At 43.1% G+C, this 13,798-nt stretch overlaps 1 protein-coding gene across 2 annotated transcripts in view; it reads left to right on the top strand.

The window, feature by feature from the left end:
* Positions 1 to 13,798, top strand: part of IGF1R (insulin like growth factor 1 receptor) — a 190,619-nt gene that overhangs the window by 92,669 nt on the left and 84,152 nt on the right. Inside the window, exon 1 of one of the 2 annotated variants that reach the window (XM_068409752.1) lies at positions 593 to 661. The exons of the other annotated variant lie outside the window; for it this stretch is intronic. Within the exon in view, the coding sequence (XP_068265853.1) occupies position 661 (1 nt within the window). The 5' untranslated portion in view covers positions 593 to 660. Of the gene's footprint in view, positions 1 to 592; positions 662 to 13,798 lie in introns of those variants that run through there. 2 annotated transcript variants of the gene reach the window in all.

The following is a 13,798-nucleotide window of genomic DNA, read 5'->3' as shown; positions in this document are numbered from 1 at the left end:
GATGCTGAGCTCTTATGTTGAGATCAAGGTAATGGCTTTCATTTTTTTTTCCCTTGGAAAATCATAATCTTTTGCATTGAAAATATATGGAATTAATAGTACGTAGGTTTTTGGAATCACGAGCAACTGCTGGCAGGGGTTAATTCTAACTTGTATTTTGTTTTGTCTTTGATTCTACTGGTAACTTGCCTACCTGTGAGCATGAGAGTTCGTGTTCTCAAGTTTCATGTCAGAAATAAGAATTTTGTAATGCACTTCTGGGTTTCTGACATAAGATGTCAATTTTTTGGGTGCTATAGTGAAAAGTCTCTAATGATCATTCTTCCTAAACGTGGTGTGAACTGGAAAAGCGAGTGCTTCTCCCAAGCTCATTGGAAATTTTATGCCCAAATTTGTAGAAATACAGATCTCAGTCCAAGATCCTGTTGTGGAGACTGGTTTCAGAGCTGGCAGCGGAAAGTTCTGCCTCCTTCACAGCGCGTCGGCAGGAGGAGTGACTGAGGCGAGCGAGTGTTACCCTGCTACCTGCCTTACCCGGGCTCTCACAGGAACCATGAGCAGGCACAGCCAGAACGATGGGCTGTTGTGATTTTTTTTTTTTTTTAAACTGTGCTCAGAGTTTTGTGATGTCCAGATAACCTCCAGAACGTGGGCAACGCAAGTATGGAAAGTCCCATGTGACTCTTTGTCCTTCTCGTGCTTTTGTGTTGCAGCATTTAAATACTTTCTGATGAGTTAATGCATTGTAATCCAGGCCATCGCATGTTGTCAAGTCACTTTTGTTCATGGTACAGAAAAGGAAGGCAGCATTACTAAATTAATGGAGTTTTTTACATTTAAACAATTGTCTCATTACTAAGCTTGGAGACGGGGGGAGGGGAAGCTTTCTTACATCTCCAGGTGGCTAAAAAATGTTGCCCTTTTCTGCCGCTTCACTCTAGTGATCCACACAAGGCCCTCATCTCCTAAGCCCTCGGTAAACCACGGTGTAGCTGTACCAGTGATCGTGTGATCACTGTTCTCCCAAACACAGCCTTGCTCCTCTGGGCCGAGTGATTTACCAAGCCCAGGCTGGAGCTTGTCATGGCAGAGGCTGGTTGAAGTAGTTTGTGGAATGAACTTCTAAAGCAGTTTTGGACTAATTTGATTACCTACAGAGTCCATTGAGAAACACTTTTAGCCAACTTTTTCACTCTGAGTAATGTATACGTGACATTATTGTATGTGTCAAATATATATATATATAAATGCTCCATTCTTAGCCAGAACCTTGTGTCACCTGAGAACAGGGAAACACAGAGAATCACTGTAACCCCAGACTAAGCTCTTACAAACATGTTAGTACTCAGTTTATGGGTGGTGGTTTAAATCTCTCTGCAAATTATCAGTGAGTCTGAAGTTAAAAATGGACATATATATGTGTAGAGAGATGGGGAAAAACAAGGGACAAAAAAAAAGGCGCTTTCATAGAGAACTTCATTAATTTTTTTTTTTTTTTTTTTTAAAATCCCTTAATGAAGTTTGGTTGAGTCTCTATTAGTTGACTTGGTATGGGCGTCCCAACTTTCAGCACATCGTTCAGTGTTAGTGTCATGCAGTGGACAGGCAGTGGAGCTGAAGGATCTGCAGAGCGACGAGGGGTGCAGAGGAGCCGGTGCTGCCATGCTGGGGCTGGCGGGGATGAAGCCAGACAGCTCTGGCGCAGGGCAGGGGAGGGATGCTTCAGCGTTCGGGTGCTCGGGATGTGCTCTGTGGCTATCCAGTGACTTAAAGAAGCTCTCCTTTTGTAGAAAAGGAGAATGTTTTTCAAATACGCTGTCACGTTTTTAAAAGCATGACCAGGTAAGGTCAGTGATAAGGTGGTTTTGCTCCATTAGCTTTTCCCTATTTTCTGTATGCCTTTTTATGCCTTAGCCTATAGAAAAACAGGCAGTGTCTCCATCTGTAGATGCAACTTGGAAAGTTTTTTTACCATATATTTTTATTCTGTTTTTTCCATAAGTTTTGAAGCAGGCATTTTGCATAAATTTATCACAAATTTGCGTTCATTGCTGTGGCTAGCATCTGTCTGTTGTTTGCTTTATGCCTAGTGTGGTGGATGTTTTGAAGTGTATTTCAGATCAATTTACCTGCACTGATGCATTTATTGCGATCTTTTTTGATGCATTTCAAAAACCAAACAGAATAACCTGATTTATTGCAAACTTGGCATGACTGTTTGCGCTCTTGCAGCTGGCTGTGTGTGCTGTGCTTGCTTCTGTTGTAGAGAACAGCCTGTTTGGTCTCGTAGCTGACTTAATGCTATTATATTCAGTTTACACAGAATAATATACTCTGTTATATATAAATAGTGTACTATGGTAAACATTTGGCTTTGGGGAGATTACAGTGCTGAGATGATACTAGTACGGGCTGCTAATACTAAGTAGAATTAATGTGTTTTTCAGGCAGGCAGGGTTGGGCACTCCTCTTACTCTGGCTTGATCTTTTCCCAGCCTGAATACTTCCTGATGCAGCTGACGTATAGATAGAATTTTTGAATGTGCTTATCTACGAGGTGGGGTAGCCAGCTGAATAATCTCTTTGGAAGCAGTGTTTTGCCCAGAGCCCCGGGACAGTGAGACCTGTAGCTGGGGCTTGGGCTCATCACGAGCTGCGTGCCGGCGGGGCTGCCTGGGACATGAAAGGCGGGCAGGAGTGCCTGCGATGGCGGGCTGCGTACTGGGGAGCACTGGGGTGCCTTTGATGTTGCTCGGGTGGATTGTTTTTCTAATTCCTGACGTGAAGGAGGAAGGTGAATCAGTCCGGGAATTACAGCTCTCAGGTTTCCCAACTCAAATGGGTGACTCTTTCAAAACACCTTATAGGCAGAAAAAGTCTTTTCATTGTTTTCTTTTAATATCCACGGAACAGCCCTGCCTGGCCTGTAGTGGCTGCCCTTAGACAGCTTTTATCTTAAACACAGCGAGAGGCCACGCTCCTTCAGAGGCCACTTGTTCGACCTGGAGAGTAGCGTGACGGGGCAGACGTGCCAAAGCGGGTGCGTGCCGAGGGCTCTTACAGGTCACCAGCACCCCCAAATCAGCCCCATAGCGCTCGCTTCCCTCACGTAGGGTCCGCTTCGGGGGAAATGAGAAATACTGCTCCATGTGAGGTCCGGGCAAGGCCTGAGGGGCTTTATAACGAGCTCCTGTTTGTTTGTTTTGGATTTTTTTTTTTTTTTGGTAGCAGGAGCCTCCGATGGCCATGGCTGCCACTTCAAAGTCTGAGCGGAGGGACAGCATGGGAAGGCGAAGGAGTAGGAAGGGAGCAACGCTGCGGAGCAGGAGCGAGAGGCCCCAGGCCCTGAAAGCCGGCCTTTGTGTCCCCCTCCCCCCGGGCCCTGCCTAGGGCAAAACATTACACAATCTAGCTATTGTTTGCTTGGAAAAGGCTACGGCATCCTATTGCAATTATTTATGAAAGAAAATATTTGATGTTTTTGTGGAAGGTGGGTGGGGGAAGCTGAATTTACCTCTCTTCTTGTTTGGAAATAATGTTTCTTCCTTTTGTTCTTCCTGTCCAGTTGTTCCAAAATTTTTCTAAACAGCAGAGAGTGCCCATGCCTGTAGTCTGTGCTGCAGTGAAAGTCCTGCTGTTAAAACAAACACACATATACTAATTCTACAGAACTTACTCAGTATCAAGCTCCTTCTAGGGATTTGGTTCACGTCCTTCACGCTTTTGTCTAGTATGTTTTACAGCGGTAGCGTTTGGAAATGTTAGATCTTCCTCAGTTTTCCCTGGAAGTGTAGGCGTAGTGAGAGAAGGAAGGAGCTAGGGAGGATCCAGAAGAAGATGATCCTGATGGAGAGGCTCAAAATAAATGACATAAGTTGAACCAGTTTTTCTCAGCTTAGGGTCTTCTCTGCAGGTGTCATAGAAGGCATCAGGAGTGCAGATTAAAAGTGATACTAATAATTAAGTCTTTACACACTTGCAAAAGAGAACTGAACTAGAAAATACTAAAAGTAATGAGTAAATACCCAGCACTTATAATACCTTTCACTTTGTGGCAATACTGTGCAAAATCAGTCTCAGAATCATTTTCCTAAAGGCCATGTGGTCCTTCTAGGTTTGTTTGAATTGAACTTGAGAAACTCTGTTATAGATGACTGATGGGCTTCTCTAACATGGTTTCCAAAAGAAATCTACCGGAGTCTGGTGCTCATCAGCATTATTTAATTACAAAATTGTGGGAGCTTGCTTCGTGTGTACTTTGGGGGGAGATATTTTCTTTTACCTGGTGGATTTGGAAACTTCTGTGCTTGTTGTCTTTGATCTATCTATAGGACCTGTCTTGTGATGGCTTGTGTTGCACGTTCTTGCCTCTGGCATGTGATGGTGGAGTTGTCTTGCAGCGGTGACTCCTCCAGTCCTCCTCTTTGAATCATTTTTAGGCTGATACTTCTGATTGGTTGAGGGAGTGTTATGAAGGCTCATGGTGAGCTGTGGTGGTTAGTAGGAAAGGTTTGGAAACTCATAGCCAGAGAGTGAGGGCAACTCAGCTTAATTCTTTGGAAAATCTATATCAGATCAGGGAATAAACATTTTCCCTTTGCCAAAGGAGCTAAAGAAGTGCCCTCTCACTGGAAACTGTAGGATGATTCCCCAAGGTCGTTCCTGCTCCGACGTACACTCAGGTGCAGTGTTGGATGTTGCTGGGGTTGCTCTTGGTGAGAAGTGTGGGGGAAGAATGTATGTTCTTGTGATGAAAGTGCACTGCTCTGTGCAAAATGGATTGCTTGGACTTCTAGAGCATTCTGGAAAGTGTGTGATAAATGAAGAGATTGTTATGTTTCAGGTCCTGCTTAATGACTGCAGCCTGTTTTGCTGAAGTCAGGAAAAGCTTGCCAAGCCAGAAGGCTCACTGTGGTGCTCTAAACATGACCTGTTCCCTTGAGGTAGTAGCAAAGAGCATATCTATCTTCTAGCAGCTGTCTCGTGTCTGCTGCAGAAGATCAGACAAACCAAACTGTACCTGTGTTGTCCCTGATGCACGTGGGATGTACCCTGTTAACCCCAGTCTATGCGCATCGATGAGAACAGATTCTGCATTTTCAAGTCATTTCTCACACAGCAGTGAGGAAACTTCGGTTGCTGGAATCACGGTTGGTGGAAAATACCCCTGTGAAACACCATATTCCAAACCACACAAGGTAAACAACAGAAAAATCTCACTTCTGTATTTGCTTAATTTCACCAGCATTTTTTCCCAACCTTGTTTACTGTCTAGAAGTTGGAAGCTAGAACAGTTTTATAGCATTTATATTTCATTTGCACATAAAAGCATTCCGTTGCCTTGTGTCTAAGGAGGGCTGAATTACTATCTTGGTAAAATGTGCTGAGGTAGGAAGCAGTATGTATTAAAACTTAAACTATTAAGACACAGTTTTCAAAGTGGTTCTGGGGTTTTGGGGAATCCTTTTAAAACAAAACTAAATGCATTGATTTAGTGTCTTGAAATACTTATGCTCTCTTAATATAGAAGTGGCATCATAACATGTAGAAATGCTTAGGCTAGTGATGCCGTATGTGAATTTAGGTAGAACTACAGTTACATCAGCTTGAATTTGTGGCTTATGGTACTACCTTTCAGGCGTAACAAGCTGTTCTCCGAAACCTTTTCTTCAGAGGAGGTGTTAGGATAGCAGCGCAGCCCGTCTGAAAGTCATGGTCCCGTGTGGTGTGACGCTGGCCTGTCAGTATGCATGGGAGTGGGTTAGGGGCTCGGGGTTTGTAGACTGGCCGTCCTTCAGGATTGTGCTCTTCCCATAGGGTACGTGGATGGTGTGGTTTATGGGAAATACACTTCGAATGCGTAGTGGTGGAAGTGTGCAGAAAATGCGTTTTATAAGTGCAAGAACTAGTCGTAGGAGTACGATTGTATTTGCTTAATTGATTTTGTGTAAATTGTTCGGAAAACATTTTTAAGTTGGAGGCACTGTAGATAACGTTTTGATACGTGAATAGGAGAGAACAGTCCGCTGTGTCTGAGATGAGTTACTCTCCATGCCGTGTTACGAGCTCAAGCTCAGCATTAACTAACGTTTTTTTGTACTTACTTGAAACTGATACTCTGCCTGATTGATCTGTGTTCGTGTGCACATGAATAATTCATACATGTATGCATTGGTATGTATGCATGCACACACATCCTAGCGCGTGGGTGTGTGCTAAATAGAAAACATACAATTTAGTAGGTACACAGAGGCAGAGCAGCCCAATTCTCAGTTTATTTTTCCAGAGTATTGTTGTGGACCAGATCTATTTTCCTACGGTTGTGTGTGCTATAAAATAATATTTTTCAAGATGGGGAAAATATCAAGTTACTTTCATTCTGTGCTTTTATAAAATCACTTGAGAAATTAACATTCTTTCGTATCAGGTTACAGGCATCCGAGTTCAGAAGGGGCAAGCGCGTAAGGAGAAGCAGGATGTTCAGTGGGAACAAAGGCAGCCTCGCCGTCGCAGAGGGGTGAACAGGCGACGGTACCGCTTTGTGTTAGATCCCTTATGGAGGTTAACAGAAGTATGGATACTCGGGTGCTCTCGAGCAGCCCTTGGGGGAATTTGTCCTTCTTGCGCACTCTTTTCGTACGCGTTGTGTATCTGTGTGTAATTACGTGTGTGCGCATGGATGTTATTAACTGCGTCTGTTGTTACATTGCATATGGTTTCCATTTTCCAGTCTTCAGGTCTTTTTCTGCAACAAATTTCTTAGAGTTTTGCTTTAACTCTTGCTGCCTTGCTCCAAGCCTGTGACCCCTGGTTAGCCTTCTAGCACTATCACCTTTCCCCAGCTCAGAAAACAGACCTGAATAGAGCCGCAACAGGCCTCTCCATTGTGCTGCTGCTGTTGTGCAGGGAAGCCCCAAGGTGGGGAAGGCAGGTCCGGGCTCCGATGTGCTGCTCGGGGCGTGCTGCCTCGCTCCTCTCAGCTTGGCAGAGCTGCATGAGGTCTGGAGGTCCCTGAAAGGGGGAAGCTGAAACGCAAACATGAAGCTGAATAATAAAATGATGTCACTGGCAGCCAATGGGGAGGGGTGATGTCACACGCCTGGCAGCCCCCGTGCCCACAGAACAAGAGTAACAGCCCCTGCTTGCCAGTTGTCCCTTTCTCACCACTGGGAACTGCTGGGGATCAAACCTTTGGAAGCTCATTATTTGAGAGTTAAGTGCACATAAAACACGATTCATCACTCCTGCAGTTCATGAGATTCAGGAGTTTCCCAGGACTGTAGGGCTGTGTGGGAGCTCTTACAGCTCTTTCATGAAACGTGTGACAAGCAGGCAAACTGATTGTCGTATTTTTCTTTTTACTGCACTTGCTATTCTGCCCTGTGTGTGCTGGGTAGGATATGTGTTGGTATGTGTTTTCTACTTTTGATGTGTATGGTACACCATTCTTACTTCCTTATTTATTTTGTGCTGTACATTTGAGTGCAATTTTTCATTAGCACATCCCATAGATAAGCTCTACACTGCTCACATATTTGTTTCCTCCTATCCAGTTGGCAGAGGCTGAATTGAGCGTCTTGGTGGTTCAAGCTGTTGGAGGCTGTAAGAGCTGTTTATTATTTGAGTGAAATTTAATAGGTTTTCAAACCAGAGAGCTGATGCACCCTTTCTGATACTCAAAACAATGACTGTATGTACACTTTGAGATAAATTTAAAAAAAAAAAAAAAAAAAGAAAAAGAAAAAAATCATAGAATCATAGAATGGTTTCAGTTGGAAGGGACCTTAAAGATCATCTAGTTCCAACCCCCCTGCCACAGGCAGGGATGCTTTCCCACTAGATCAGGTTGCTCAAAGCCTCATCCAATCTGGCCTTAAACACTGTCAGGGAGGAGGCATCCACAACTTCTCTGGCTAACCTGTTCCAGGGTCTCACTACCCTCACAGTAAAGAATGTCTTCCTGATATCTAATCTAAATCTGCCCTCTTTCAGTTTAAAACCATTCCCCCTCATCCTGTCACTACTGTGTGAGGACATCATTGGTGCCAGCCAGAGAAGAAAGATGTGAGCAAACAGATCTAGAACAAAAACTTAATCTTAGAGGATAGACAGGGTCTCCTATTATTATTTCTAGTACTGCTATTTTTTTAAAAAAAAATTCTTTTGCAGAAACATAAATGAGGAGGAGGGAAAGAAGAAGGAAGGCTGTAGGTTTCATCTGCATTTGGGAAAAGGTGAAGTAATGTCAGGTTGACCCCTGATGGTTTTAGGTTTTCAGGTGTAGATAATCTTCTCCAGTCCAGGTGCTGGAAATTCTTTCCTGTTTTAGTCTACATTGGATTTCATGGGGCATGTACAAGGGATTTTTGATCACCTTTAAGGGTAGCCATGTGACCCAGTTTGGGATGCCTAAAGGTGGTGTTGCAACGAGAGTTAAGCTTGAGGCTTGGGAAATGGTACAAAGGTGGTGTTACCGTTGTGCTTCGGATCACGTCCATGCGGGGTGAGAAGGTAGAAAAAGGCGTGTTGTCTTCATAAACTGAGGCATCGCAAGGTGAAAGGCTGTGAACAGTTGATTCCTCCTGGCCCGTGGCAAGTGGCTGGTGAGTCAGAGTCGCTGCAGACAGGAAGCTAAGCAGTGAACCAGCCTGCCTGTCCTCTGGTGGCTGTGGAAGCCGGTCATATCATGACCCAAATGAAAGGTTTTTGTTTTCATAGTGCAATATAAAAGTGATTTACTGTTTTGTAATTGTTTTCTTGGAGGAAAAAAAAAGATACGTGAACTTCAGTTAAAGATGCACTACTGTAATTCATCTCTGAAGGAGATGGAATATTTTTTAAATGTATGCAGCAGCTTAAGATAGCTGTATTATTAAGAAACCACACTGGAGCTGTAAATCAAGAGGCATCTTTGAATTTATTTTTTTCTTCACTGCCAGATGTATGGAGAGCTCTTGTATCATTAGGCCAACGGGAGAGGAGATTTAAAATTCCAGTTGTTTTTATAGTTTTCTTCTTTTCCTGTAAAGAAGAAAGGACAATGCTGTAATGACAAGGATTGACACCAGAGTAAAGTGCTTTAGTAAAATACTTAAAATAACATTACACATTTAAGTTCATCTTGGGTGGTTAAGCAGCATTGACGTTGAGGGTAGGAAGATGTTTACCGTATTTTACAACTATCAACATGTTCCAAAACAGCTTAAAACACCTAAAGAGACTGTAAAATATTCCAGGCTACAGCTGGTGGATGGCTGTATGTGTGTGCGTGTACAGAGAGGCAGAGCATGGATTTCCATTCATGTGAAAATGAAGTGAGCCAAAGGCACACAAAATATTTCACATGAGATAAGCAGGGGAAGATGCTCTGAGAGGAACCATTGCCACTGCGCTGTGTACTGTCTTTCCTGTGCTCGTGGCAAGCTTAGACTGGTGCTTGAGGGCTTCTGTAACAAGCAAGATGAAGCTCAAACAGATCTGAGTCCCCTTTAAACAGAGAAGTTGAAGCTTTCTGTACTGGACAGCCACTCTTTATAGGGCGTTGCTGAAAAATAGCAACTAATTATTTTTTAAATCTTAATTTATAGGGCATCGCTCATACGTGGTTTCCTAGAGCAATTCTTGTTAGTTGAAAGCAAAAACAGTACAGCTTAAGTGTTTCCACTTTTAGCCTGTCTAATTCTGGGAAAGTCTTATATAGCTGAGTTAAAAACTGAAGACTAGACATAATGATGTTCATGCTACCTGCAACTGTGACTCAAAAGTCATTCCTGATGCGTAAAAATGGTAGATTTTGTATTGTGACACAAATTGGAGATGTTTGTGGAGCTGAGCTTGCCAACACAAAGACTGTAGATAGGGTTATTTGAAAAAGTGTGATATAAAAATGCATCAGCTAGAGTGACCCAGCTGCAGTAAGTGCGTGCGTGTGTATCCTTGCTCCTTCATTGTGTTTTGCAATTGTAGACACTCTCCATCAACAGTTTTTCTGATCAGTTGTGGTAAAAGAAATAATAATCTTACATAGGAAATGGCTTATCTGTAAGGTAAAACTGTTGAAATGTTAATATGCTGGACTTGTACAAAACTTGAGGTCCTTTAATAGTTTTATGTTCCTACATTGGATTTGTGAGTAGCATGAGCTGGAAGGCATGTCAGCAGTTCTGAGTCCATATTTGGATGCTACATCTGCTTTTGGGGTTTTCTGAACTATTACTATTGTTATGTTTTACTTGTGCTGACTTCCCTGATGGCCTGATTCTCTTTTAATAGTTAAATGTGATGATATGTGAAGATTTCCTGCTGTAGCAACAAGGTCAGGGGATGCGGTGATTACCCAGCTGGTAGGTGGGGGTGACTCTGTTTTTGCCAGGTGGCTTGGACATCCTTCCCACTTCAGCTTGTGCACTATACCTTCTGTAGTCCCTTCTCTGCCAGCAAGGATGCTTTGGTAGAAGAATGGGATGGTGGTGAGATTTTTCTTCTCAAACATGAGCTGGTGTTGTTTAAGAGGCCAGATGAAGGAGCTGGGGATCCAGCTGTAGGCGGTTGGTTAGAAAATGTTGGTTGACGCTAGTGTAGGAGTTGAAATCATACAGCTTCTCTTTCCATCAGAGTCTTCTAGCACAGTGCATGAGCTTGAATTTTATATGTCAGTAATTTGACCAAAGCTGTATTCTGAGGTTGGACTTCACTTTTGAGTAAGCTGATATTAAGTTTAAATTGATAGACAGAGTAACCAAAAGGGCTTGGATATATTTCTGCTTTTTGTTCTCTCCTTCCTCTTTCCCACTTCTCTGTTGTTGGCAGCTGAAGTGACAGCTCTGCAGACATTTCCACAAGTGGCACACCCAACCGTTCCCCAAGCGCTCGGTGTCTTAGCTGAGTGCTACAGGAGAGCTCTGCTGCTCTCCCACCAAACTTTGCCTTTCCCTAGAGTATAAATGCTCTGTAGGGAGCCCTGTGGTCTCGGGTTAATTTCTGATTGCTTCAAAACACATGGACAGAGCGAGCAGCGAGCAAGACAGGACACAGGACATGCGGCTTACGTGGTCCAGGGTTCAAATCTGTAGTCGGTGCTTGTTTGAAAGCACCCTGGGCGTGCTTCCTGGGGCTGTTGCTGCCTGACACCGCGGTGTGATGGCGGTTTTGCCCCCCCACCCCCTCTTTTTAATGGCTTTCTGTGAGATGCTGATTGTTGATTCCCTCCCTCCCTTTACTCCCCCCTCCCTTAATTGTTTTGGTGCTGTGCCAATAGATAATTAAAGCGTATCCTTCAATGTAGATGACAAACAGGCAGTTTCTTTTGAATTGCACTTTGAGATGCTTGCCTGTAGAGGGATAATTGCTTTAATTCAGTTTGTTTCTCTGGTAAGTAGACTCTGAAGAGTATTGGAGGTTTTTTGTCCCAAGAGTGCATCGTCCTAGTGACTCCAGGCTGTTTTGGAGCATTTTGTGGCTTTTCAATCTTGTAAAGTGTACCAGTTTGTGACCCTAAAAGAGGGTGGCTCTGTTGGAAGTTTCTTCCTGGATGTGATTATGCTGGAGACCAAAACCATTTCAAATGGGCAAGAAATGACATCAGGCCACTTACGATCTTAGTATGGCTCAGTGAGGCTCAGTGTTGATACTCTCTTGTCACCTTTTTTTTTGATGGAAAAATTGGTGTTTCTTTTTTAATACAAGCTTTTGGTAATTTTACAGTGTTGAGACTTTCGCCCATCTCATTTCTGACTGTACCATCAGGAGAAAACAGTCACAGCTGAGTCCCTTCCTCTACATCCAAATGAATCTTTGAAGTACGGAGACTAATAAAATACTGTAGGAAACTATTAAACTAGAATAAAAAAATGAGAATAGATGGACTGAAAAAGAAAGACTGACCTGTACTCAGGATTTCCTACAGCATTTATGCATGTGCCTTCATCAGGTGTGTGATCTGCCCTGAACGATGGGTTCTCACTCTGGGACATGATTTCTGGATATTTTTTCCTGGCAGTAGAGGCTGTTGAGTGTGGAGTGAAATCTACTTTTATAAACTCAAATGTGTGTGTAAACTCTTGTGGCCAGTTTTGGACTGGTGAGATTTTTGTTTCACAGAACTGTCTTGTACAGTGTTTAGTAGCAATACACTGGATGCAGTGAGGCATCAGGGGGGTTTCTTTGAATTAAAGGGGTAAATTGTAAAGCCTAGCCTCCACTTAGAGGTACTTACAGTGTACAAGTCCATCTTATTTATGCAAATGTACCGTGAAAATTTGAAATCCACAGATGGTCACATGGGGCAGAAGTGTCTTTCTGTTTTTATTTAAAAATAATAACTAGGTTTCTCTGAAATGTCATGTGGTACCTCTTTGCTTTTACAGAATCTTTTAGATAATGTTATGAAATGTTGAGGAAAATGAGTTATTAATGGGAACACAAAAAGCTAACACCAATACAGTGAGAAGTGGAGGTGAAAGGTCTCTCTGAAGAGAAAAACGCAAGGTCTAAAGGTAGAAAAACAAATTTTTTTAAAAAGAAGGCACTATTTCAAAGGCTGAGGTTTTTTGAAGACAATTTGGTGCCAAAAGCTTAACCTGTTTTTCATAAACATGGTTGCTAGTTGGAGCCAAAACAAACAATTAAGATCCTTAAATGAACTGGAGTGGGGAATCATAGCTACCCTAGGAGACTGCTAAAAACTGTAAGTGCAGCTGCGTGTGAGTCGGGGAGTTCAGGAGTGGGGACTCGGGTGGTGTGTGGGGTTTTCTGCTCACTTCTTGCTCAGCGTTACTTTTCTTGGAGGTGTGTAAGAAAGATGCTTTAGCAGTGAGAATTAGAGGTGATCCGTGCTCTAGCCTAGAACCAGAGGTGGCTGTAACTTGACAGAAGTGGAAGGCAGGCCAATATGGACTGTGTTGCATGTGAGCCAAACATCTTACCGTGATGGATATTTTTAATCACTGTCTTCACTATCTCTCCTTTTTGCCTTCTGCAGTACCCCTGCCAAAGACTTCATTTACGTATGCACAGTATGTGTGTCTCAGGTCAGCATCCTGGCCTCGCTCCGGCTGGATCGAGACCCATTAAGCTTTGTTGGAAAATGTCCCTGCTTTCAGTGACCTTTGGAGTCAAACAACTTTTCGTTGAGGGATGCCTCCAAGATGCTGAGGGCTACCTGCAAACTCGTGCATGTAAAGGATTATCAGTAAAGGCAGGGAGAAGCTGGCTGTGTCTTTACTCTGAGCACTTAATGGCTGCAAGATGTAATCAGAATATATTATTTTCAGCAGTTTTAAAAACAACCCTCTAATACCACCTTCCAGAATATTAATGATATCGTACAGAAGAGGATATGGTTTATTTCTGTCTCTTTTCTGTCTTGTGAGAGACAGGCTGAGGCTTCTCATGGTTTGTCATAAATCATTTTCCTCTGCTCTACCTTACCTCTTTTTTTTCCGGTTTCCATATGCTCCATGAGTGTAGGGTGGCTACATTAAATGGTAAAAAATCGAGTGAAGCTTTAGAGAATAGTTAAAGATATCCTGTCTGCTGAAGGCATGGTCCACGTGGTTTGCAGTCAGTTTTTTGGGACTTCCACAAGTGACCCAGGATAGTTTCCACATAGAGATGTTGTGGAGTGGATGTAGGGGATTGAGAAGGCTCTGGGGTCTGTGGGGATCTTGGGCAACTCCCTCTGTGTTCGTGCTTCAATTTCGTTTTCTAAAGCACCTTTATAAAGATTTACAGGAAAAGTCCATGCATTTTGCTTGACTATAGAATTGAAAATACTAGTTGAGAAATGCACTGGATGGTC

The sequence above is a fragment of the Nyctibius grandis genome, chromosome 11 (genome assembly GCF_013368605.1).
Source record: "Nyctibius grandis isolate bNycGra1 chromosome 11, bNycGra1.pri, whole genome shotgun sequence".
Classification (NCBI taxonomy): domain Eukaryota; kingdom Metazoa; phylum Chordata; class Aves; order Nyctibiiformes; family Nyctibiidae; genus Nyctibius; species Nyctibius grandis.
This window is presented reverse-complemented; position numbering and strand designations above follow the sequence as displayed.